The following is a 27,642-nucleotide window of genomic DNA, read 5'->3' as shown; positions in this document are numbered from 1 at the left end:
GGTGACTGTTTCTCTTACTTCAGGCCCTCAGGCCACCCACCTGAGGCCACATGGCAGCAGGATGGTAGCCTCCTTCCAATCTTCTAAGTGATGCCCTACAGTGATGACCGACTCTCAGTCAGCGTTCCGAAAAACCAGGGTGACTGTTTCTCTTATTTCAGGCCCTCAGGCCACCCACCTGTGGCCACCTGGCAGCAGGTACCTAGGGAGGCAGCGTGCCTTTCCCCCCAGGCCACCCACCTGAGGCCACATGGCAGCAGGATGGTAGCCTCCTTACAACCTTCTAAGTGATGCCCTACAGTGATGACCGACCCTCAGTCAGCGTTCCGAAAAACCAGGGTCACTGTTTCTCTTACTTCAGGCCCTCAGGCCACCCACCTGAGGCCACATGGCAGCAGGATGGTAGCCTCCTTACAATCTTCTAAGTGATGCCCTACAGTGATGACCGACCCTCAGTCAGCATTCCAAAAAACCAGGGTGACTGTTTCTCTTACTTCAGGCCCTCAGGCCACCCACCTGAGGCCACATGGCAGCAGGATGGTAGCCTCCTTCCAATCTTCTAAGTGATGCCCTACAGTGATGACCGACTCTCAGTCAGCGTTCCGAAAAACCAGGGTGACTGTTTCTCTTATTTCAGGCCCTCAGGCCACCCACCTGTGGCCACCTGGCAGCAGGTACCTAGGGAGGCAGCGTGCCTTTCCCCCCAGGCTGGTGCAATCCTCTCCAGGAAAGATCTTGGTCTCAGTATGCCCAAAGAATAAATGCCTTCTCCTCAGGGGCTGCACTCCCTGTGATTGGCTGGGGTGGCCGATCCATACTGTGCTCTGCATTCAGAACCTTCTCAGGTTACCTAAATACAGAGGAAGTCAGAGGTAGGACTAGCAGCCCTTGAACACACCGAGCAAGGACTACTAACAATTGCACCTCTCTGGTTAGGTTGTCCTAATAGTTCTCCTGCTAAGCAGAGGAACCAATTCTGATCTTCTCATCCTAGAACCTTTCTAGGAGGGTCCTACATATACGCATGAGCCTTATGGCTGGAATGACCTCTACATTGGCTGACGTGATGTTCCCGACAGTTGGTGGAGGCCCTGTGTCCGGGATCGGTCATATTTTGTGGTGAATCTTGAACCCATGGAGATGGAATAGATATTTTCCGATGAAGTGACAGCTCAGCTCAGAGTATCTACAAGCTCTTACAGCCGGCTGCCTCCTCGGACAAGTCCATACTACTACAAGCCCCTCCCACTACAGATGGACTTGGACACCACCTCCTCATGGACCTTCTACTAAGCCCAATTGCTGGTGGTCCATCCCCAAACGCACACAAGGTAGATGCATCTTAGCGCTCCCCCCCCCCCACTCACCTCTGAACTTGTTTATCACAACTGACCATTCAGGTACTCGGACCCAGGGTCAGTAAGCGGCCCCATGAGATGCCCCTGGTATCTTTCATAGGCTTTATTGGGTGTGGTTTGAGTGGGGGCAAGGACACAGGGGCCCCATGATCCCCTATTGCCTAGGGGCCCCACGAGTTGTCAGTCCGCCCTTGGTCACAACTGTCCTTTGACCAACTTTAGATAGAATTGCAAGTATTAGATAACCGAGAAATGTTCAAGTTCTCATAATTGTAATGGATAGATCTAGGGTAGTGAAGATGTGAACTTTCCAAAAAGGACCCTTTTACCTGTTTAATTTTTGGAAAGGGGGGGTCGTTAAAATATATAAAATATGTAAAATGTGGGAAATCCATTTTTGAAGTGCCAATGGCGCACTTCCAACCCCTTCTGAATCCAACGGAGAAAATGTTCATATGGTCGACCATAATACTGCATGGAAGTTGTATGTTGTGCATTCAAATAATAAAATTGAATTTTGGAAAATTGCTTCTGAAGCAAATATGAAAGCAGCATTCGCTGCGAGAGATCGATGCATTTATATATTCACTGTGTCCATTACTTTCTGTCTTCCAGCCGCAGATCCGGACAATCCAGGTAAGGACATTTTACTGAAAATTTGGGTAAGAAACTGTTTTGGTCATCTAGGGCTGAGGCCATCTAGGGCTGAGGCCATCTAGGCCTGAGGCCATCTAGGGCTGAGGTCATCTAGGGCTGAGGCCATCTAGGGCTGAGGCCATCTAGGGCTGAGGTCATCTAGGCCTGAGGACATCTAGGGCTGAGGTCATCTAGGGCACCCTACCACATGCAAGTTTTTCGGACAACCAGTAGAGATTCCCTTTGACTGGGTGTTTGAAGTGAACACATTCCATAAAACGTCTAGTAGGCCAAAGCCAACTCTATAAACTTTGTTCTTCAAACAGCCAAAGATACGAGGAGCGCCCAAGTCAAACCGGGACAGGAATACAAAATGGATGCTAGCGTGGTGGTACTACACGCAGTAGTAAGTGGCAAGCGTGTCCTATTACAGATAGGCGGTGCACATGTCGAGGGCCAGTCCAGAGACCGTTCATCAAGATGGCAGATGACAATATTAGTGCGTGCATGTGACAGCGTGTGGTGATGACATTTCTTGGGAACGAAGGTGTAAAACAAAACCCTACAGAAGACTTCATACGCAGTATGGTGATGAGATGCTCAGCCGCAGTAAGACGTTTATATGTGACAAAACCACACCCACCTACAGTGAAACCCTTAGACCTACAGTGGAATCCCTTGGACCGCTATGGTAAATCCTTCCAACCTGGAAGTTACAGATCGAATATAGACAATATCAGTCACCATGACAGGTTCAAAATACCCCAATGTCCAACTATAGATATACATATCAAAAATCCTTCAGAATAAATCCATACACCCTAATCAAGTCTTCTTATAGTCCACCAGTCTTGGTGTTCCATCGATTCTCAATGTTCCTCAAACCCATACGTCCTCTTCAAGTCTTAGGACCTGTCCATTTGTTTATTTGTTTTAAGGTACTAAGAGTTGAAGAGGACGTATTGGTTTGAGGAACATTGAGAAATGATGGAACACCAAGAATGGTGGACTATAAGACTTGATTAGGGTGTATGGATTTTTTCTGAAGGATTTTCAATATGTATATCTATAGTTGGACATTGGGGTATTTTGAACCCATCATTCATGGTGACCGATATTGTCTATATTTGATCTGTATCTGGTGGACTATAAGAAGACTTTATTAGGGTGTAGATATCAATATTGAAAATCCTTCAGAATAAATCCATACATACACCCTAATAAAGTCTTCTTACAGTCCCCCAGTCTTGGTGTTCCATCATTTCTCAATGTTCCTCAAACCAATACGTCCTCTTCAACTCTTAGTACCTCAAAACAAATAAACAAATGGACAGGTCCTAAGAGTTGAAGAGAACGTATTGGTTTGAGGAACATTGAGAATTGATGGAACACCAAGACTGGTGGACTATAAGAAAACTTGATTAGGGTGTATAGATTTATTCTGAAGGATTTTCAATATTTATATCTATAATTGGACATTGGGGTATTTTGAACCCGTCATTCATGGTGACCGATATTGTCTATATTTGATCTGTATCTGGTAGACTATAAGAAGACTTTATTAGTGTGTAGATATAAATATTGAAAACCCTTCAGAATAAATCCATACACCCTAATCAAGTCTTCTTATAGTCCACCAGTCTTGGTGTTCCATCATTTCTTAATGTTCCTCAAACCAATACGTCCTCTTCAACTTTTAGGACCTGTCCATTTGTTTATTTGTTTTGAGGTCCTAAGAGTTAAAGAGGACATATGGGTTTGAGGAACATTGAGAATTGATGGAACACCAAGACTGGTGGACTATAAGAAGACTTGATAAGGGTGTATGGATTTTTTCTGAAGGATTTTAAATATTTATATCTACACCCTAATCAAGGCTTCTTATAGTCCAGCAGTCTTGGTGTTCCATCAATTCTCAATGTTCCTCAAACCCATATGTCCTCTTCAACTCTTAGGACCTCAAAACAAATAAACAAATGGACAGGTCCTAAGAGTTGAAGAGAACGTATTGGTTAGAGGAACATTGAGAATTGATGGAACACCAAGACTGGTGGACTATAAGAAGACTTTATTAGGGTGTATGGATTTATTCTGAAGGATCTTCAATATTTATATCTATAATTGGACATTGGGGTATTTTGAACCCGTCATTCATGGTGACTGATATTGTCTATATTTGAGCAGTAAGACATTTGAATGGTGTAAGCATTGTAAAGATGGCCGTCCGATCCCGGCCTTGGTGGCTCCCAGCCCACGGCAGTCACTCCTGTGAACATTCAACACAAGGAACGTCTGATCCTGGATAATTGATGCAAAACCTGTCCTGAAACTGCACAAGAGACAAATCTTTCGCTGGGAACGGTGAACACAATGATGGTGAAGTTAAGCCGGCTGTCCGAGGATGGTTCAGGCGTACTGACAAATCTTTCTATGTCGGAGCTTTCCAGGCATTAGTTAAATGCTTGGATAAGTGTATAAATGTAGCAGGGGGGAATGTCGAAAAATAAATGCAGTTTCCACTCCTTGAAATTTGTTCTTTTATTATATAAACCCGGTTTGACTTGAATGTCCCTCATGCCATCGTAAAGCTGATCTTTAGGCTAATTCATGCTGCCCCCCCTCCCATTAAATTTTACCACCCACTTCTAGCTAGTCCCTCAATAACATCTACTGTAAGTAAAGTCTTTATTTCATTATCTTATTCATAAGTCTGAACTCCATGCTGTGTTGTAGGAGATGGAGATAAGCCATTCGTCACCTTCATACCGGATTGGAGAAAAATGTTCTACAATGAGACCCTGACTATAGCATGCCTAGGGGGAAAAGGAGAGCAGACGTATACCTGGTACCGGAATACCAATAAATTGGATACAAACCAGCAGAACTTTACCATAGATTCCATTCAGTTATATGATCGAGCAAACTACCAGTGCCAAGTCGGCAACAGCGCTTTAAGTGATCCAGCCCGACAGCATGTCATTACTGGTGAGTTCATCGCTTCTGACGTACTATTCATAAAAATGTGTTGGCTGGTAATCTGTTCGCAAACAAGATTGAAGCAATCATAAGAATTAGTTTACTATAATTCTTTTCAAAGATGAAGTTTAGTTTAGGCAGCACAGTGGCTAAATGTTTGGGTAGCACAGTGGCTAAATGGTTGGGTAGCACAGTGGCTAAAAAGTTGGGTAGCACAGTGGCTAAATGGTTGGGTAGCTCAGGGGATAAATGGTTGGGTAGCACAGTGGCTAAATGGTTGGGTAGCACAGTGGCTAAATGGTTGGGTAGCACAGTGACTAAATGGTTGGGTAGCACAGTGACTAAATGGTTGGGTAGCACAGGGGCTAAATGGTTGGGTAGCACAGTGACTAAATGGTTGGGTAGCACAGTGACTAAATGGTTGGGTAGCACAGTGGCTAAATGGTTGGGTAGCACAGTGGCTAAATGGTTGGGTAGCACAGTGGCTAAATGGTTGGGTAGCACAGTGGCTAAATGGTTGGGTAGCACAGTGACTAAATGGTTGGGTAGCACAGTGACTAAATGGTTGGGTAGCACAGTGGCTAAATGGTTGGGTAGCACAATGGCTAAATAGTTGGGTAGCACAGTGACTAAATGGTTGGGTAGCACAGTGGCTAAATGGTTGGGTAGCACTGTGGTTGGGTAGCACAGTGACTAAATGGTTGGGTAGCACAGTGGCTAAATAGTTGGGTAGCACAGTGGCTAAATGGTTGGGTAGCACAGTGGCTAAATGGTTGGGTAGCACAGTGGCTAAATGGTAGGGTAGCACAGTGACTAAATGGTTGGGTAGCACAGTGGCTAAATGGTAGGGTAGCACAGTGACTAAATGGTTGGGTAGCACAGTGGCTAGGCTAAATGGTTGTTTAGCACAGTGGTTAAATGGTTGGGTAGCACAGTGGCTAAAGGGCTGGGTAGCACAGTGACTAAATGGTTGGGTAGCACAGTGGCTAAATGGTTGAGTAGCACAGTGACTAAATGGTTGGGTAGCACAGGGGCTAAATGGTTGGGTAGCACAGTGGCTAAATGGTTGGGTAGCACAGTGACTAAATGGTTGGGTAGCACAGGGGATAAATGGTTGGGTAGGACAGGGCTGAATGGTTGGGTAGCACAGTGGCTAAATGGCTGGGTAGCACAGTGACTAAATGGCTGTGGCAAGCCACAAGGACAGAGGCTGCAGCAAGGGGCCGGTTTGTGACATACATTTACGAACGCAGCCAAGAACTGCATCAGCACCGGGATCTACATCACTGCGTCATCTTTGATCCAGCCTCTCAGTCCAGGACGTAGGTCGTGACCACGGATGACATCTTCAGGTACGGTCTTTCACAGCTTTGCCTACATGTCCTCCCCAGATCTTGCCATTTTGCGAGTGCCTCGTTACGTGTTCGAAGGCGATATCCTGAACCTCAAGTGCGACAGCCGTCTTGACGTGAACACCACCAAAGCCACGGTGTCCTTCTCCAAGAACTCTAAATACCTAAAAGGCAAAAGCACGGAGACTTCATTATTTATTGGGAAAGTTGACCATAGCATGTCTGGAAAGTATCGATGCTCCAAGGAGGCCTACTTAAAAGACGTTCAGAAGACCAGTGATGATGAGGAAAACATCGAGATTACAGGTAATGTTGCCTCACCCTGATTAATGTTGGTCTACTTTTTTGATGCTCCTGCTTACGTGTGTCAGAAAGTTCCTCGGTAGTCTGGCTCTTGATACAACTACAATGTAGCCCATACCCACAAATACTTTTCAACTCAACCCTAGAGGTAGCTTCATCTTCTGTTGCTTCTTGATTTTGATTGGTCAAACTGGTGCCCAGTCCTCCCAACAATTTTGGCCATTGGATTTATAACAGTGGAGGACTTGCAGCGAGGTCCAAAAACCTCCTAAGTGGTGTCCTTCAGACCTTCAGTTACAAACGTGTGACCCCACCTCCTTGTGACCTCATTGACGCAGCATGCCCGGTTGAATGTAGCCCATACCCACAAATACTCTTGAACTCAACCCTAGAGGTAGCTTCATCTTCTGTTGCTTCTTGATTTCGATTGGCCAAGCTGGTGCCCAGTCCTCCAAACAATTTAGGCCATTTGGTTTTCTAACAGTGTAGGAATTTCAGCCAGGTCCAAAAACCTCCTAAGTGGTGTCCTTCAGACCTTCAGTTACAAACTTTTCTTTCCTTGACGAAGTCCTCACACACGGACAGATAATTGAGGTTTACATGTCAACCACAACCTCTGTCTTCTAAGATGACCACAACTGACCTACTCCGGTCATGGGAAGTGCTTGCTCCGCTCCCGACGCTGACTCCCAGCCGTCTAGCCTGCTCCGTTGGCTTGACAGTTCTTAAATATGTAAGGGGCAGGGCCATCCAGTGACATCACGCGTGTGGTCCCGCCTCCTTGTGACATCATTGATGCAGCATGCCCTGGTTGAATGTAGCTCATACCCACAAATACTCTCAACCTCAATCCTAGAGGTAGCTTCATCTTCTGTTGCTTCTTGATTTTGATTGGCCAAGCTGGTGCCCAGTCCTCCCAATAATTTAGGCCATTGGTTTTCTAACAGTGGAGGAATTGCAGCGAGGTCCAAAAACCTCCTCAGTGGTGTCCTTCAGACCTTCAGTTACAAACTTTTCTTTCCTTGGCGAAGTCCTCACTCCACTTTCTCACATACGGACAGACAGTTGAGGTTTACAGGCCAACCACAACCTCTGTCTTCCAAGGTGACCACAACTGACCTAATCTGGTCATGGGAAGTGCTTGCTCCGTTGGCTTGTCTGCCTTCTCCGCTGGCCTGACAGTTCTTAAATATGTAACGGTCGAGGCCACCCAGTGACATCACGCATGTGGCCCCACCTCCTTGTGACATCATTGACGCAGCATGTCCCAGTTGAATGTAGCCCATACCCAAAAAGTGACCTCAATCATAGAGGTAGCTTCATCTTCTGTTGCTTCTTGATTTCGATTGGCCAAACTGGTGCCCAGTCCCCCCAACAATTTAGGCCATTTGGTTTTCTAACAGTGTAGGAATTTCAGCGAGGTCCAAAAACCTCCTAAGTGGTGTCCTTCAGACCTTCAGTTACAAACTTTTCTTTCCTTGGCAAAGTCCTCACTCCACTTTCTCACTGACGGACAGATAATTGAGGTTTGCAGGCCAACCAACACCTCTGTCTTCCAAGATGACCATGACTGACCTGCTCCGGTTATGGGAAGTGCTTGCTCCGCTCCAGACGCTGGCTCTCGGCCGTCTGCCTGCTCTACTGCCTTGACAGTTTTTAAATATGTAACGAATGGGGCCACCCAAAGACATCACGTATGTGGCCCTACCTCCTTGTGACATCATTGACGCAGCATGTCCCAGTTGAATGTGGCCCATACCCACAAATACTCTTGACCTCAATCATAGAGGTAGCTTCATCTTCTGTTGCTTCTTGATTTCAATTGGCCAAACTGGTGCCCAGTCCCCCCCAACAATTTAGGCCATTTGGTTTTCAAACAGTGTAGGAACTGCAGCCAGGTACAAAAACCTCCTAAGTGGTGTCCTTCAGACCTTCAGTTACAAACGGGTGGCCCCACCTCCTTGTGACCTCATTGACGCAGCATGCCCCGGTTGAATGTAGCCCATACCCACAAATACTCTTGAACTCAACCCTAGAGGTAGCTTCATCTTCTGTTGCGTCTTGATTTCGATTGGCCAAGCTGGTGCCCAGTCCTCCAAACAATTTAGGCCATTGGTTTTCTAACAGTGTAGGAATTGCAGCCAGGTCCAAAAACCTCCTAAGTGGTGTCCTTCAGACCTTCAGTTACAAACTTTTCTTTCCTTGGCAAAGTCCTCACTCCACTTTCTCACATACGGACAGATAATTGAGGTTTGCAGGCCAACCAAAACCTCTGTCTTCTTTTTTTTTTCGGCGGGCATCGTGATTAATGGAATAAATACAAATATCCACCTGCGATCCACAGACTCCTTAAATATAGCTAGCTGCTATCATCTACACCCTATACCAGGGGTGGGCAAACTTTTTGACTTGAGGGCCACAATGGGTTCATATATTGGACCCGGGGGCTGGACCAAGAGTAGATGAATGATGTGTATGTGTCATCCATAGTAAGTATAGTAATATTCCCCCATAGTAAGCATAGTAATTAATCCCCCATATAGTAATTCATCCCCCATATAGTAATTCATCCCCCATATAGTAATTTATCCCCCACAGTAATTCATCCCCCAATAGTAATTCATCCCCCCATAGTAATTCATCCCCCATAGTAATTCATCCCCCATATAGTAATTCATCCCCCATATAGTAATTCATCCCCCATAGTAATTAATCCCCCATATAGTAATTCATCCCCCATATAGTAATTCATCCCCCATATAGTAATTCATCCCCCATAGTAATTCATCCCCCATATAGTAATTCATCCCCCATATAGTAATTCATCCCCCATAGTAATTCATCCCCCATATAGTAATTAATCCCCCATAGTAATTCATCCCCCATATAGTAATTCATCCCCCATAGTAATTCATCCCCCCTATAGTAATTCATCCCCCATATAGTAATTCATCCCCCATAGTAATTCATCCCCCATAGTAATTCATCCCCCATATAGTAATTCATCCCCCATATAGTAATTCATCCCCCATAGTAATTCATCCCCCATATAGTAATTCATCCCCCATAGTAATTCATCCCCCATATAGTAATTCATCCCCCATAGTAATTCATCCCCCATAGTAATTCATCCCCCATATAGTAATTCATCCCCCATATAGTAATTCATTCCCATATTAAGTCCCCAAGTCCCCCCTGTGTCAATTCACTTACCTTTGCTCCGCGCGTTCCTCTCACCGTCTTCCCGCGCCGTTCCGGTGTAGCATAATCTGTCTCCTATGAGGATCTGTCCCCCTCGAAGTATCTGCGCATGTGCCAGTTTCAGGCATTAGCAGCCGATCGGCGATCTCCGGCACATGCGCAGATACGTCGAGGGGGACAGATCCTCATAGGAGACAGATTTTCATGCTACACCGGTCTTCAGGGCGGACTGTGAGAGGAGCCTAGCGGGAGCCTAGCTCCGCGGGCCGGATTAAAAGGTCCGCCGGGCCGTAGTTTGCCCATTGCTGCCCTATACCATGGGACACACAAAATAAATATCAAATATTGCATGAAGCGCTCTGCTATAATAGTGCTATAATAAAAATCTAAATATTATACACAAATGTAAAAGTGACTAGTACTTAAATAATATATGTGTTAAAATTATATAAAAATTCATCTAAGACCAGTCTGCCCCCAAGTGGCTAAAACTGGTTATACATGTGCACACACAACAAAATAGAAAGTGACCAAGTGCTTAGGTACATAAATAGCGTCTTAATAAATATAAAAAAATAAAAAATCACAGTGAATAATCATAAAAGTGCCAAGTGTTTAAATAACAATCAATATACATATAGTATAATCATGTGCAAAAATCATGCTATCACTCTTCTGTGAAAATATATATATATATAAGTGCTTCTTCATTCAAATACAGTGGGGATCGAAAGTTTGGGCACCCTGCAGAGTTAATATCTTGTACTGCCCCCTTTGGCAAGTATCACAGCTTGCAAACGCTTTTTGTAGCCAGCCAAGAGTCTTTCAATTCTTGTTTGAGGTATCTTTGCCCATTCTTCCTTACAAAAGTCTTCCAGTTCTTTGAGATTTCTGGCCTGTCTGTCACGCACGGCTCTTTTAAGGTCTATCCATAGATTTTCAATTATGTTGAGGTCAGGAGATTGTGAAGGCCATGGCAAAACCTTCAGTTTACGCCTCTTGATGTAATCCCCCGTGGATTTCGAGGTGTGTTTAGGATCATTATCCATTTGTAGAAGCCATCCTCTCTTTAACTTCAACTTTTTCACAGATGACATCAAGTTACCATCCAAAATTTGCTAAAATTTTATTGAATCCATTTTTCCTTCTACTCGTGAGATGTTCCCTGTGCCACTGGCTGCAACACAACCCCAAAGCATGATTGATCCAACCCCATGCTTAACAGTTGGACAGAGGTTCTTTTCATTCAATTCTGTGCCCCTTCTTCTCCAAACGTACCTTTGCTCATTCCGGCCAAAAAGTTCAATTTTAACCTCATCGGTCCACAGAACTTGTTTCCAAAATGCACAAGGCTTGTCTATATGTTCATTTGCAAAGTTCAAACGATGATTTTTGTGGTGAGAACAAAGAAGCGGTTTTCTTCTGATGACTCTTCCATGAAGACCATATTTGTACAAGTATCTCTTTATAGTGGAATAGTGTACCACAACTCCAGTGTCTGCCAGATCTTTCTGGAGGGATCGTGCAGTCAAACGTGGGTTTTGAATTGTTTTTCTCACAATCCTGCGAGCTGTTCTGTCTGATATTTTTCTTGGTCTTCCAGATCTTGCTTTAACTTCCACTGTTCCTGATGACTGCCATTTCTTAATTACATTCCGAACAGAGGATACTGACATCTGAAAACGCTTTGCTATCTTCTTATAGCCTTCTCCAGCTTTGTGAGCGTCAACTATTTTCAGTTTCAGTTTTCTAGACAACTGCTTAGAAGAACCCATGGTGCTGATTGTTGGGGCAAGGTCAGATGAGTCTGGGCATTTAAAACCTTTGAGATTGACATCACCTGGTGTTCCCAGACGATGATTGAGAACAATCCATGACACTGGCAGGTCTCATGCTATAAATTCTGCAGGGTGCCCAAACCTTTGCAGACGCCATTTTTTTGTTTTCTGTTATTTTGAAAGTGTAAACGATGGAAATAAAATCTAACTTTTGTTGACATATTATAAGAATGTCTAATCTGTAATTTGATGCCTTTTGGAGATTTTTCCATCTTTCCTTGGCTTCTTTATGCACATTAATACAAATTTTTAGCTGGGGTGCCCAAACTTTCGATCCCCACTGTAGTGCTCAGACCAAAGTGTCACTCCAGTGAATCAATCCTAAATATCCAGAGTGCCTCCTCACCTCCAACATTCGACCCCTAGAGGTCACAAATCATTTATTTAAATGATGTTCCAAAAACGACACCAGGATATAACTTGCCCCACGATTCAAAATCTCAACATATACGATGCCTCAGCCATATGTCCATGGACCATGGAAGATCGAAGCACAAAGAGAGATCTCCATAGCGCAATATGTAGTTTTATTATAAAGAAAAACAGATGGAAAACTCACATGTTCTTAGAAGTACACAAGCGGTTCCCCCATATCCTATGGGTATAATAGGAAATCGCGTTTGCCGAAAACCGGAAGTGCGCCACCGGAAGTGCGTCACCGCGCTCCACCCGGAAACTACGTCAATGAGCTCCGCGCGTTACACCACTGTCACGTGGCTTCTTCAGAAGCTTCCTGAAGAGGCCACGTGACAGTGGTGTAACGCGTGGAGCTCATTATTATTATTATACAGTATTTATAAAGCGCCAATAGTTCGCTCAGCGCTGTACATTACAAAGGGGGACAGAACATGTGACAGAACAATACCAATACAATGCAGAACATGAGGGGTTCGAGGGCCCTGCTCCTTGGAGCTTACAATCTAGGAGGGAGGGGATGGTGGCACAGGAGGAGATAGCTGTGGGGGATGGAGTGGTAGGAAGAGTGGAGGAGGTCGGCAAGTTAGCAGGGGGTGGGGTAGGCTTCCCTGAAGAGATGGGTTTTCAGGGCACGCCTAAAGGAGAGGAGAGTAGGTGATAATCTGATGGGTTGGGGCAGGGAGTTCCAGAGGATGGGTGACATCCTGGAGAAGTCCTGGAGGCGGGCATGGGAGGAGGAGACCAGGGAACTAGAGAGAAGGAGGTCTTGTGAGGAGCGGAGTGTGCGTGCTGGGCGGTACTTGGATATTAGGTCGGTGATGTAGTTCAGGGCAGTATGGTGGACGGCTTTGTACGTCAGTTTTAGGATTTTGAATTTGATCCGTTGCGCAATCGGAAGCCAGTGGAGGGATTGGCAGAGGGGGGTGGCGGAGATGGAGCGGTTGGAAAGGTGAAGGAGTCTGGCAGCCGTATTCAGGATGGACTGAAGCGGGGATAGCCAGCGGCGAGGCAGGCCAGTGAGGAGGGAGTTGCAGTAGTCGAGTCGTGATATGATGAGGGAGTGGATGAGCTGTTTAGTGGTTTCTGGGGTTAGGAACGTGCGGATTTTGGCTCATTGACGTCATTTCCGGGTGGAGCTCGGTGACGCACTTCCGGTTTTCGGCAAACGCGATTTCCTATTATACCCATAGGATATGGGGGAACCTGACTCTCCCATATTTTTGGGCCAGCCCACCACTCTACCAGGGTCTCCAAACCTGGGATTGGCCAGACCCCATAAACATGCAGATTAGGTCTCCACCGCTTCTTGCTTACCGACTTCTGGAAGATTCTATGGTCCTCCAGAGTCAGGAGGAGGCGATAGAGCCACAACCTGTTAAGTCATCCAGCTGACTTGCAGTAATTCGACCTCAATCCAGACTCACACAGTTACCATGAGTCCTACACAATGATTTTACCAGCAATACACTACACTATTCTAGTTCTTCTTAGGTTGTCCCCATGTCTATAGCATACATAAAACCAGGTGCGTCTTGGCTGGACATTCGAGGCACCTTCGGGTTCTGCAAATGTGCCTTCTTATTGGTCAATGAAGCCAATTATTTCATTTAACGACCAATAAGGAGGAACACGTGTGGAAGGACCAAACGGTTGGGTCAATATTTACACGGTAGAGCAACTGGATTTGGGGGGATACCTGACCTCTCTGAAGACAAAGACAACACGAGGTCACTGTTCTACGCACCTGGAACCACCTTTCAAGATATAGCTGTAGGACGCCCTACCACCTCAGACCTTCAGGCTGAGAACATGTGTGGAAGGACCCAACATTTGGCCAATATTTACATAGTAGAGCAACTGGATTTGGGGGCATAGCTGACCTCTCTGAAGACAAAGACAACATGAGGTCACAGTTCTACGCAGCTGGAACCACCTTTCGAGATATAGGTGTAGGACGCCCTACCACCTCAGACCTTCAGGCTGAGAACGCGTGTGGAAGGACCAAACATTTGGCCAATTTGGCCACCTTACAAGATATAGGTGTAGAACCTTCAGGCTATGTGAGGATTGAAATTTGCCCCTGAGGTTTCTAACCTTTCTGTTGTGCCAAACTAACAAATTGTTTTTCTTTTTTTTTTCTCTTCCAGAGTTATTTTCCCCACCAGAACTTAAAATATACCCAAACCCCATCCAGGTGGGTTCCAACATGACCCTGACTTGTGTCACTGTTCTTCACCCTCTCAGAGCAGCTACAGAATTGCAGTTTGCTTTCTACGGGAACGGATGGCACGTTCAAGGGCTCAGCTCCTCTAATACTTTCACGATCCGCTCGGTAAGCCTGGAGGATTCTGGCGATTATGCCTGTGAAGTGCGAACGCCAACCAACGGCGTTATGAAGATGAGCAAACTGGTCTCCATCCAGGTACAAGGTGAGGATGGAAGATACAGCCCAATAAATGCAACTATTTCAAATGTTAAAGTTCATGAAAGGAAACAATTTGGGGTGTTCATCCAGAAAGTCCTCCAAAGACATCATCTACCACCGGTTGGTATCAGATTATCAAAAAGTCCCAGTAACGGGAGCTGTCATGGCTTCCACCAGAAGGTCCAAATGCCATACCTAGTGTTTGATTAGCAACATTTTGCATCCATCGTAATGCATTCATAAAAAGGGAAGAATGTAGAATTTTGAGATGGTGACCCGTATACCGGCACCGCCATGTATGGAGTAATGTACAGCCGGTGCCGAGACAAGGTTGACAAACATGCCAAATTGAACCCTCCCCACACAAACAGATGTATAAGCATTTGGTGTCAGCAAAAGTCCCCTCCCCCTCAAAAAAAAAAAAATGTGAGAACTAATTTGCATGTTCACCCTCTGAGAATAAATTCCCCCTCCTCCCAGTACAAATCTGCCCCCTGCTGACCTAGCACAAATTACCGCCCCCCCCACCCCAACACCATATTACCTTTTTTAGCCCACACCCCCCAAAGTTCCCCCTCCTAGGACAAATCGTCTTCCCCCATTCCCTCTCCCGGCCGCACAGCGTGCTCCCAGCACAAAGGCTGGGGTGTCACCGAGAGCCTAACGATCTGGACCCGGGACTCCCGATTCTGGGTCACATGATCGCTGTGATAGCCTCTGATTGGCTATCACAGTGATCAGTCACTGTACAGGCCGCTCCCCTTGTTATTTTTTTCTCTCTGAACGAGAGAGATACATTGTATCACTATATACATCATATTATACATTGTATCTCTCTCTCTCTCCTTTCATAGAGAAAAAAAAAATTGTTTGTTAAAAAAAAGATAAATATTAAAAAAAAAATAAAAAAAAATACCTAGATCAAGGTTTGATCTAGTTCAGTGCCAGGGTTAGTGTTTGGGTCATTGTATCTCTCTCTCTCTCTCTCCTTTCTTAGAGAAAAAAATTGTTTTATAAAAAAAAATACATTTTAAAAAATAAAATAAAAAATAAAGAAAAAAAATTATTGTTTAATATTTATTTATCTTTTTTTCTCTATGAAAGGAGAGAGAGAGAGAGAAAGAGATACAATGACCCAAACACTAACCCTGGCACTGAACTAGATCAAACCATTGTATCTCTCTCTCTCCTTTCATAGAGAAAAAATTTGTTTTATAAAAACAAATAAATATAAAAAAAAAGAAAAGAAAAAATAAATAAAGAACAAATACCTAGATGTTTGATCTAGTTCAGTGCCAGGGTTAGTGTTTGGGTCATTGTATCTCTCTCTCTCTCTCTCTCTCCTTTCTTAGAGAAAAAAAATTGTTTTATAAAAAAAAAATACATTTAAAAGAATAAAATAAAAAATAAAGAAAAAAAAATATTTTTTAATATTTATTTATCTTTTTTTCTCTATGAAAGGAGAAAGAGAGAGAGAGAGAGAGAGAGAGAGAGAGAGATACAATGACCCAAACACTAACCCTGGCACTAAACTAGATTATTATTATTATTATTACTACGAGTTTATATAGCGCCAAAGGGTTTGCTCAGCGCTGTACAATAGGGGGGGGGACAATACATAGCACAGTACAACAATAACAAACAATGTACGAGGGGTAAGAGGGCCCTACTCTTACGAGCTTACAGTCTAGGTGGGAGGGGGTAAAGGTACAGTAGGAAGTGGCTGAGGGGGATGAAGTGGTGGGAGGAATGAGGGAGGATGGCCGTTAGGTGAGGGTGGGGTAGGCTTCCCTGAAGAGATGGGTTTTGAGGGAGCGCCTGAATGTGAAGAGGGAAGGCGACAGTCTGATGGATTGGGGCAGTGAGTTCCAGAGGATAGGGGAGGGCCTGGAGAAGTCCTGCAGTCGTGCATGGGAGGAGGAGACCAGGGAGCAGGATAGAAGGAGGTCCTGTGAGGAGCGAAGGGTACGGGTAGGGTGGTACTTGGGAATCAGGTTGGTGAGGTAGTCAGGGGCAGTGTTGTGAACGGCTTTGTAGGTCAGGGTTAGGAGTTTAAATTTGATGCGTTGGGCAATCGGGAGCCAGTGGAGGGAGAGGCAGAGGGGGGTGGCAGAGGTGGAGCGGGTGGTGAGGTGGATGAGTCTGGCAGCTGAGTTCAGGATGGTCTGGAGCGGGGAGAGCCTGCACTTGGGTAGGCCAGTGAGGAGGGAGTTGCAGTAGTCAAGGCGTGAGATGATGAGGGAGAGGGAACCATTGTCTCTCTCAGGGGCGGACTGACAACTCATGGGGCCTCCGGGCAATAGGGGATCATGGGGCCCCTGTGTCCTTGCCAAAACTCAAAAAAGCCTATGAAAAAGGTACCAGGGGCATCTCATGGGGCCCCCTACTGACCCCGGGCCCTCGGGCAGTGCCAGAGTTTCCAAATGGTCAGTCCGCCCCTGGTCTCTCTCTCTCTCTCTTTCTCCTTGCATAGAGAAAAAAATAGTTTTATAAAAAAAAATAAATATTAAAAAGAAAAGAAAAGAAAAAAATAAATAAAAAATCCCTAGATGAAGGTTTGATCTAGTTCAGTGCCAGGGTTAGTGTTTGGGTCAAAGGTCAGGTTTTTTTTTTATTGTTACTATGGGTACAAACAACAAACATCCTACACATATATGGTATCGCTGCGATCGTAAAGAGCTGGAAAATTTATTTTGGGTTGTTCTTTGGTTATGGTAGTAACAAGAAACACACAGCTAAATTTAAAAATTTTTTTTTTTTTTTACTATTTTGGGCCAGTTTTCCTTCGATGATAAAAAAAAAAATCAGGAGATATCCATTACCATTTACCACCAAATGAAAGCCCAATTTGTCCTGAAAAAAAAACCGCGGTATAATCCACCTGGATGTACAAAGTCGTTGTGAGGTGCGATTTTACTAACACAGGTCAAAGTTGCAAAATTGTGCTTAGGCATTAACATTTGTTTTACTTTAAGGTGTGAAGGGGTTAAAAAAAATCTATTCCCATGCTTCTCTTTTAATGATGTATTACAGAGCCGCATTCATTTATGTTTTTTTTTATCTACTTTAATTTTGATTTATCCATGGTCCAAATAAGTTTTGGACCCTCCCTCCTCTCATCTTCCCTTTTTTAGGGGGTGGCAGGTGATCAGACCTGCTAACAGCCAACCAAAACCCGGAAGTTATAACTGTTTTCTTTTTCTTTTTTTTAGCGGTCGAAAAGCCAGAGGTGGTTTTCTCTCTCAACTGGGACAAAATTTTGAGAATGGATACAATCACCATACAGTGCGTCATTACGGGGGCGGTAAAACTGAACCAAAGATATACCTGGTACAAAAATAACAATATCATGACCAAAGAGCTCTCGACATTTACAGTGTATAGTGCGACCGACACCGACATCGGAAACTACCAGTGCCAAACCAGTTCTGGGGCAAAGAGCGACCCGGTGCATTTGGATGTTTTCTTTGGTAAGTCCGAAAATAGGAAGACGATGACATATTCTTCCCAAATATATTGACATTTATTTCAAATACTACAATTTTGGCCGTATTCCATATATTTCAAAAATATATTTCAATATATTTCTTACATGGAAGAAAAATATATTTTAAAAATACATTCTTAATATATTCTTCCCAAATATATTGACATATATTTCAAAAACTACAATTTTGGCCGTATTCCATATATTTCAAAACTATATTTCAATATATTTCTTACATGGAAGAAAAATATATTTTAAATATATTTTAAAAATACATTCTTAATATATTCTTCCCAAATATATTGACATATATTTCAAATACTACAATTTTGGCCATATTCCATATATTTCAAAACTATATTTCAATATATTTCTTACATGGAAGAAAAATATATTTTAAAAATACATTCTTAATATATTCTTCCCAAATATATTGACATATATTTAAAATACTACAATTTTGGCCGTATTCCAAATATTTAAAAAATATATTTCAATATATTTCTTACATTGAAGACAAATATATTTTATATATATTTTAATAATACATTCTTAATATATTCTTCCCAAATATATTGATATATATTTCAAATACTACAATTTTGGCCATATTCCATATATTTCAAAAATATATTTCAATATATTTCTTACATGGAAGAAAAATATATTTTAAAAATACATTCTTAATATATTCTTCCCAAATATATTGACATATATTTCAAATACTACAATTTTGGCCGTATTCTATATATTTCAAAAATACATTTCAATATATTTCTTACATGGAAGAAAAATATATTTTAAAAATACATTCTTAATATATTCTTCCCAAATATATTGACATATATTTCAAATACTACAATTTTGGCCATATTCCATATATTCAAAAACGATATTTCAATATATTTGTTACCATGGAAGAAAAATATATTTTAAATATATTTTAATAATACATTCTTAATATATTCTTCCCAAATATATTGATATATATTTCAAATACTACAATTTTGGCCATATTCCATATATTTCAAAACTATATTTCAATATATTTCTTACATGGAAGAAAAATATATTTTAAAAGTACATTCTTAATATATTCTTCCCAATTATATTGATATATATTTCAAATACTACAATTTTGGCCATATTCCATATATTTCAAAAATATATTTCAATATATTTCTTACATGGAAGAAAAATATATTTTAAATATATTTTAAAAATACATTCTTAATATATTCCTCCCAAATATATTGACATATATTTCGAATACTACAATTTTGGCCGTATTCAATATATTTCAAAAATATATTTCAATATATTTGTGAATTTATTATTAAAAATATATTCAGAACACGCGCTGAAATATATTTCAAAGTGTAATTTGGAATGCATTTACAAGTATATTTAAAAATCTATGTTTAAATGCATTTTTTTAGATGTTCAAAAATATCTGGAAAATATATTTAGAAAAATATATTTTTAAATATATGCCTTTGGAAAATATATTTTAATTTACATTTTTGGAATACCTGTTAAAATATATTCGCGTAGGCCAATATATTGTAAATATATGTCGCATGTATCATTTTTTTTTTCTAAATATATTGGAAATATATTTCTCTTCCATATCGGTAACTATGTAAAGCAGAGGCTCTAGAGCAGGGGGCTCCAAATTTTTTGAACAAAGGGCCGGTTTATGGTCCTTAAGACTTTAAGAGGGCCAGAGTGGATGTAGAAAATGTTTTGGGTCCAGCATCAGTGAGAATAAACATGGTCTCTGGGAAGGAAGAGTAGCCCACATGGAAGAAAAATATATTTTAAATATATTTTAAAAATATTCTTCCCAAGTATAGTGACATATATTTGAAAAGCTACAATTTTGGCCGTATGCAATATATTTCAATATATGTGTGTGTATGTATATTTTATATATATATATAAAATATATATATATATATATATATATATATATATATAAAAAAAAATATATATATATATATATATATATATATTAAAAAAAAAATAAAATATATATATATATATATATATATATATATACTGGATGTTGAAATGCGTTTTTTTAATATATTACAAACTATATGAAAAATATTTTTAAAAATACATTTTCAAATATACTGTCTTTAAAAAAAAAATTAACTCTACATTTTGGAATGCATTTACAAATATACGTAAAAATATATGTTAAAATGACTTTCTTATATGTTAAAAATAAAATCTGAAGAATATATTTAAATATATATATATTATTAAAAATGTCTTCATATATTTTGTAATATTCAAAAAACCCATTTCAACATACAGTATATATATATATATATATATATATATATTTTAAAATATATTGAATATGGCCAAAATTGTAATATTTCAAATATATGTCAATATATTTGGGAAGCATGTTTTTAAAATATATTTAAAATATATTTTTCTTTCATGTGGGCCCATGGAAGAAAAATATATTTGAAAGCTGGAAACTGATTGCTCGGGTCTTGGAGACACTCGCTGGTTGACATTGGAATTACAACCCTCTGCCCAGGGAGCCACAGTGCCACCAGCAGGTGATCCAGGTCCTGACAAGGGACTTTTGTTCTAACTTTATTGCTTTCTTTGTTTCTACTGGGGAGGATTCCCCCTTTCGTTGTGTCCCGGTGACCTTGGTCACTGGGTCTGAAAGTGAGAAAAAAAATTGAAGATATTGAAATTGCCCCCAAAAAAAGGTTTAGATGGGAATTCTTCCATTGGAGACCCTTGTTTTACTGGCAACTGTCTCGTAGTGGAATCCCCCTCATTTTGGAGAGATATTTCTTACTTCCTGTTGTTTCTACAGGACAGGAAGTGAAGGGAATTTTCTCCAATGGGACATAGACCTTCTATTCAATACAAAATGAAAAAAAAAAACTTTGCTTTTAGATATATTTCAGTAGTCTCCAAAACTGTGGCCTGGGGGCCGGGTGTGGCCCTTGGGGCAGCAGCATATTTATGGGGCAGCAGCGTATTTACCCTTGGGCGTCAATTCTCAGGGGGGTGGCACCGCCCCCTGGAAGAAGGGAAACAAGTGGCAGGGATGGGGTCCTGGTGAGGCACTGCCTGAGCTTCGGGATCCGAGGAAGATGTCCGGCGACCTCTGTCAGAGGCTAAAGTTAGTGCATTGGGTGAATTGAATGGTGGCAGTGGAATGGAGGTGGTGGTGGGCGTTTGTGGCAGATGGTGGTGCCGCTGAGGGGGGGGGGGTCTGGTGGGGTAGGGGGTGCCCAATTAGTGTTGCCTAGGACAACACATGAACAAAATACACCACTGCCTGGGGGCATTATTCCAATATTCCAACAACTGACACCACATGATGGAGAACTATTCCCCCGACTGACACCATCAATCGGACCCTGTTTGTCTTATTGACATCAACAATGGGGAACTCTTCCTCCCATTGAAGCCAATGATGGGGCACTGAAGCCGGGACATCTGCTACTCCCAATGGCCACAGTCCAGCCCCTCAAAGTAATATGGCCCTATCCTTAGAAAGTTTGGAGACCCCTGATGTACTTTGTATCCTAAACACCCTCTTTCTTAAAGGTTAGATCCCAATGATGGGTCTCTGAAGCCGGGACTTTTTCTGCTCCCAATGGCCACAGTCCATCCCCCCTAAAATTTCAAAGTAAACTGGCCCTCTAATTGGGCGTTTGTGGCAGATGGTGGCGCTGCCGGGGGGATTGGTGGTGCCCAATTAGTGTTGCCTAGGACAGCACATGAACTAAATACACCACTGCCTCGGGGCACTATTCCAATATTCCGACAACTGACACCACATGATGGAGAACCATTTCCCTTATTGACACCACATGATGGAGAACCATTCCCCCGACTGACACCATCAATAGGGCCCTGTTCGTCTTATTGATCCCAACAATGGGGCACTCTTCCTCCCGTTGAAGCCAATAATGGGGCACTGAAGCCGGGACATTTTCTACTCCCAATGGCCACAGTACAGCCCCCCTAAAATCTCAAAGTAAACTGGCCCTTTCCTTAGAAAGTCCCCCAAAAAATGTAAAAGTCAGCAGCTACAAATACTGTAGTTGCTGAATTTTGATATTAGGGGACTTACCTATCCAGGGGTCCGGCGGTGTCCTCACCCCAAGCCGATTCTTCAGCCGCCATCTTGACTAAGAGAAACCGGCAGTGAAGCTGCGGCAAACTGAACCGGAAGTGGGACCGGGTACCTGTGAACACCAAGTACCCACCAAAGCCAAGTGCCAAATGTGGCAGCGAGGGGGGAAGGGGGGGGTTCAGGGAGCCAAGCGGAGGTTGCACTTTTGGGTGGAACTCCGCTTTAAGAGAAGAAGCTACACATTCAGATACATATTTTTTTTTTCTATTTCAGTCTGGCTAATCTTGCAAGCCCCGAACTTTATCCACGAGGGGGACTCTGTCACGCTGAAATGTTACATGTGGCGCAGCGGCATAGCCAAAAACACAACATTTTACAAAGACGACCAGATGATCAAATTTGCAGACAACCTCTCGGATTTGAACCTCGGAGTCGTGTCCAAAGAGACAAGTGGAAAATACAAATGCACAAGATTTATCAACACCGGCTCAGCTTCGAAGGTCTATATTGCGGAGGAATTTATTTCAGTAGCAGGTAACTCTTGAGAACCTTCTCCTGTTGTTTTTTTTATTCCATCGGGGGGGGGCTCTGTTCGTATGTATGGTGATGTCTATCCAAATTCATCCCAAAGGTGTTCATTTGGGTTGAGGTCAAGGCTCTGTGCAGGACACTTAGTTTGGTGTGAGTTCCTTTAGAACAAATTAATCAAACTGTTGCCAAAACCATGGACATTAGTTTGGCATTGCCCCCCCCCCCCCCATGATTTCCTCTTCTGGGAAGGCTTTCCACAAGATTTTGATTGGGTCTTTGAGGATTTGCATGGCGTTTATCCTCCTTTATGGCTTCATCTTCTTGGAAGGCTGTCCACAAGATTTTAGATTGTGTCTTTGAGTTTGTCCTCCTTTATGGCTTCCTCTTCTTGGAAGGCTTTCCACACGATTTTAGAATGTCTTTGAGGATTTGCATGGTGTTTGTCCTCCCTTATGGCTTCCTCTTCTTGGAAGGTTTTCCACACGATTTTAGATTGTGTCTTTAAAGATTTTCAAGGTGTTTGTCCTCCTTTATGGCTTCCTCTTCTTGGAAGGCTTTCCACATGATTTTAAATTGTGTCTTTGAGGATTTGCATAGCTTTTGTCCTGCTTTATGGCTTCCTCTTCTGGGAAGGCTGTCCACAAGATTTTAGATTGCTTTTTTGAGGATTTGCAAGGCGTTTGTCCTCCTTTATGGCTTCCTCTTCATGGAAGGCTTTCCACAAGATCTAAGATTGTGTCTTTGAGGATTTGCATGGCTTTTGTCCTCCTTTATGGCTTTCTCTTCTGGAAAGGCTTTCCACAAGATTTTAGATTGTGTCTTTGAGGATTTGCATGGCGTTTGTCCTCCTTTATGGCTTCCTTTTCTTGGAAGTCTTTCCACAAGAATTTAGATTGTGTCTTTGAGGATTTGCATGGCGTTTGTCCTCCTTTATGGCTTCCTCTTGGAAGTCTTTCCACAAGAATTTAGATTGTTTCTTTGAGGATTTGCATGGCGTTTGTCCTCCTTTATGGCTTCCTCTTCTTGGAAGGCTTTCCACAAGATTTTAGATTGTATCTTTGAGGATTTGCATGGCGTTTGTCCTCTTTTATGGCTTCCTCTTCTTGGAAGGCTTTCCATAAGATTTTAGATTGTGTCTTTGAGGGTGTGTTTTCATTCAGCCGTAAGAGCAAACACTGATGTTGGACTTGACTTGCATTTGGTTTCAAATTCATCTCTAAGGTGCGTATTTGGGTTGAAGCCAGAGCTCCATGCAAGCCACTCAAGTTCCTCCACACCAAACTAGTCAAATCATCTTTTTATGGAGCTGGCTTTGTACACAGAGGCCCAGTCATGCTTCTCCAAACTGTTGCCACAAGGCCAGAAGTGTGCAGTTGTCTAAAATGTCTTTTGTATGTCGTAGCATTATCTGTACCCTTCACTGGATGCACCAGACTGTAGTAATTTTGAGGGGGTCTAAATACTTTTGTCTACGTACAGTATGTTTTAAACTATTCAGGGAAAAATGTTTAAGAGTTGACACTAAAAACTGATTGATGAGCTTCAACTGATGAGATATTGACTAGAACGTAGAACTGATGTCAGGTGCTGAATAGAGACAAGTCCACACCAAGGTCAAGAGGTTTACAACATGGACCAACCAGGAAATGTGAGAAATTATTTTTGAGATCTGATGGCTGATTTGAGTGCAACTCTCACCCATGTCTCCTGTATATGATTTTTCTAGATCTTTTTTCTCCCCCGGAACTACTAGTTAGCCCATACTCAATGATTGAGGGTGCGGACATGACTCTCACCTGCCACACCATCCTCAGTCCCCGGAGACAGTCTACGAAACTGGTTTTTGCTTTCTACAAAGATGGGCAGCAAGTGCAGAACCCCAGTGAATCAGATAAGTACGAGATGCAGTCAGTACAGCCAAAGGATTCCGGAAACTATACCTGTAAAGCGTCCAATACGCGAGGAACTGTGACCAAGACAAGCAAGGCGACCTCCATCCAAATACAAGGTGTGTGTAGAACATCGTCTTCTGTTTTAGAGGGTTGTTTATGAAATTGCAGATGTTATTAGAAGGTCAGCTCTACTCAACTGCTTGTGCACTTTTTTTGGTGGATGAGGTCAACCTTTGGGTTATTGTATGTTTCATTGGCAAAATATCCCAGCTGAGATGTTAGGTTCTGAAGGTTCTACCCAACATCTACATTGATCAATATGTTTAAAGTAGGCACTACAGGCACAACTTTTTTTTTGGATAGGGTAAAGGAGGGCAAGGTTTATTTTTGCCATCTTTGTCCTTATGGGGAGATTTACCTTCACTTCCTGTCCTATAGACAAACATCCCTGCAAATAAAGGTCTTCTCTAGGGAAACCCCCAGGGTCAGAAGAACTAGTGTTCCCATTGGAAGATTTCCCCTTTATTACGTTTCCGGGGACAACCTAAAATTTTGGATTTCCACTGGTAAACAGGACAAATAAGGAGGGTAAACTTTCCCAATGGGGGCACAGGCAACAATAAAAACTGGCAGGGGTTCTAATCCATCCCCACTCCATCCAAAACTAAAAAAAAAGTTTTGCCTTTAGGTATACTTAGGTATACCCACAAGGCAAACAAGGCACTTGCCTAGGGCAGAATTTTTCAGGGGGACAGCACCTCCCACCAGAAGAAGGGATGAAAGAAGGGACACGTGCTCCATGGGAACCAGGTGGGATCCGAGAGAGGCTGCGGGCTGCTTGATGGTGTATGTAGAGCCTGACTCTCAATTCCGGGGATGTCTGGAGATGAAGAGGAGTGGAAGGCTCCCCCAGGTGGGGGGCAGGGGTGTTGTTGGTCAGTGTCAGGCTCTCTCATTCACTTTGTTTGCTGATATTAAGAAAACATTCTTTGCACTGGTAAATGTTCCCAAGGGCAGTGGCCAGCCCCCAATGCTATTTTTGACCACTCTTTGCCTATTAGCCCAGAAAATGGGCATTTTTCAACACATTCGTCTCCCATTGATTTCAATGGGATTTGGGTTTGGCATTCGCTCTTCTTTGAAGTTTGCCGAATTCTGCTTGAATCGAAACCAGGTGTCACGTACCTGTCAGAGGCCAAAGTGATGAGAGGGCTCCCCTTGCGGCTGAATACGGAATACCCCTGAAGGTAGGAACAGGAGATGCTTTGCCTGGAGAAGCAGGGGTTGTCAGCTGTCGGATCCTGAAGAGCTGAGATGAGAATATTTGAAGACAACTGGATCCACAGGGGAGGCTGCAGAGCTGATGTTCTCCAGACGTAGCAGGCAGAATTTGGCAGCAGGCGGATGTTCCCCAGATGTAGCAGGCAGAACTTGGCAGCAGGCGGACCTTCCCAGACGTAGCAGGCAGAACTTGGCAGCAGGCGTATGTTCCCCAAATGTAGCAGGCAGAACTTGGCAGCAGGCAGATGTTCCCCAGACGTAGCAGTCGAAACTTGTCAGCAGGCAGATGTTCTCCAGACGTAGCAGGCAGAAATTTGACAGCAGGCAAGAAGCAGGGTCAGGAGCCAGGCTAGGGGTCATGCACAGAAGGTCAATCAGGAGCAGAAGCAAGGTCAGGAACAGGCCAACATCGTACAAGGGTGATCACGCAGAAGCGAGGTCAGGAGGAAGAACTTGGCAGCAGGTGGACGTTCCCCAGACGTAGCAGGTGGACCTTGGCAGCAGGTGGATGTTCCCCAGATGTAGCAGGCGGAACTTGTCAGCAGGAGGATGTTCTACAGATGTAGCAGGAGTAACTAGTCAGCAGGCAGATGTTCCTCAGACATAGCAAGCAGAACTTGACAGCAGGCAGGAAGCAGGGTCAGGAGCCAAGCCAGGGGTCATACACAGAAGGTCAATCAGGAGCAGAAGCAAGGAGCAAGGTCAGGAACAGGCTGAGGTTGTACACGGGTGATCACGCAGAAGCGAGGTCAGGAGGAAGAACTTGGCAGCAGGTGGACATTCCCCAGATGTAGCAGGTGAAACTTGTCAGCAGGAGGACGTTCTACAGACGTAACAGGAGGAACTAGTTAGCAGGCAGATGTTCTCCAGACAGCAGGCAGAACTTTACAGCAGTCAGGAAGCAGGGTCAGGAGCCAGGCCAGGGGTTATGCACGGAAGGTCAATCAGGAGCAGAAGCAAGGAGCAAGGTCAGTAACAGGCTGAGGTTGTACACGGGTGATCACGCAGAAGCGAGGTCAGGAGGAAGAACTTGGCAGCAGGTGGACGTTCCCCAGACGTAGCAGGTGGACCTTGGCAGCAGACGGATGTTCCCCAGATGTAGCAAGTGGAACTTGTCAGCAGGAGGTCATTCTACAGATGTAGCAGGAGGAACTTGTCAGCAGGCAGATGTTCTCCAGGCATAGCAGGCAGAACTTATCAGCAGGCAGGTAGCAGGGTCAGGAGCCAGGCCAGGGGTCATACACAGAAGGTCAATCAGGAGCAGAAGCAAGGAGTAAGGTCAGGAACAGGTTGAAGTCGTACAAGGGTGATCACGCAGAAGAGAGGTCAGGAGGAAGAACTTGGCAGCAGGTGGACGTTCCCCAGACGTAGCAGGCGGAACTTGTCAGCAGGAGGATGTTCTACAGATGTAGCAGGAGGAACTAGTCAGCAGATGTTCCCCAGACATAGCAGGCAGAACGTGACAGCAAGCAGGAAGCAGGGTCTGGAGCCAGGCCAGGGGTCATGCACAGAAGGTCAATCAGGAGCAGAAGCAAGGAGTAAGGTCAGGACCAGGTTGAAGTCGTACAAGGGTGATCACGAAGAAGAGAGGTCAGGAGGAAGAACTTGGCAGCAGGTGGATGTTCCCCAGACGTAGCAGGCGGAACTTGTCAGCAGGAGGACGTTCTACAGACGTAACAGGAGGAACTAGTTAGCAGGCAGATGTTCTCCAGACATAGCAGGCAGAACTTTACAGCAGGCAGGAAGCAGGGTCAGGAGCCAGGCCAGGGGTTATGCACAGAAGGTCAATCAGGAGCAGAAGCAAGGTCAGTAACAGGCT

General features: G+C 43.4%; 1 protein-coding gene across 1 annotated transcript in view; it reads left to right on the top strand.

Annotated features, from left to right (window-relative positions):
• The first annotated feature begins 566 nt into the window (after positions 1 to 566).
• LOC149456331 (Fc receptor-like protein 5) overlaps positions 567 to 27,642 on the top strand; it is a 41,401-nt gene continuing 14,325 nt past the window's right edge. The window contains exons 1-8 of the mRNA XM_089685128.1: positions 567 to 615; positions 1,974 to 1,994; positions 4,728 to 4,979; positions 6,362 to 6,628; positions 14,229 to 14,510; positions 17,719 to 17,976; positions 22,393 to 22,653; positions 24,377 to 24,658. Of these exons, the coding sequence (XP_089541254.1) occupies positions 567 to 615; positions 1,974 to 1,994; positions 4,728 to 4,979; positions 6,362 to 6,628; positions 14,229 to 14,510; positions 17,719 to 17,976; positions 22,393 to 22,653; positions 24,377 to 24,658 (1,672 nt within the window). The remainder of the gene's footprint in view (positions 616 to 1,973; positions 1,995 to 4,727; positions 4,980 to 6,361; positions 6,629 to 14,228; positions 14,511 to 17,718; positions 17,977 to 22,392; positions 22,654 to 24,376; positions 24,659 to 27,642) is intronic.

This window comes from Staurois parvus, unplaced genomic scaffold, assembly GCF_062004578.1.
Source record: "Staurois parvus isolate SC_StPar_1 unplaced genomic scaffold, SC_StPar_1.0 ptg000363l, whole genome shotgun sequence".
Classification (NCBI taxonomy): Eukaryota; Metazoa; Chordata; class Amphibia; order Anura; family Ranidae; genus Staurois; species Staurois parvus.
The sequence above is the reverse complement of the archived record's forward strand: the minus strand, read 5'-3'. Positions and strand labels throughout refer to the sequence as shown.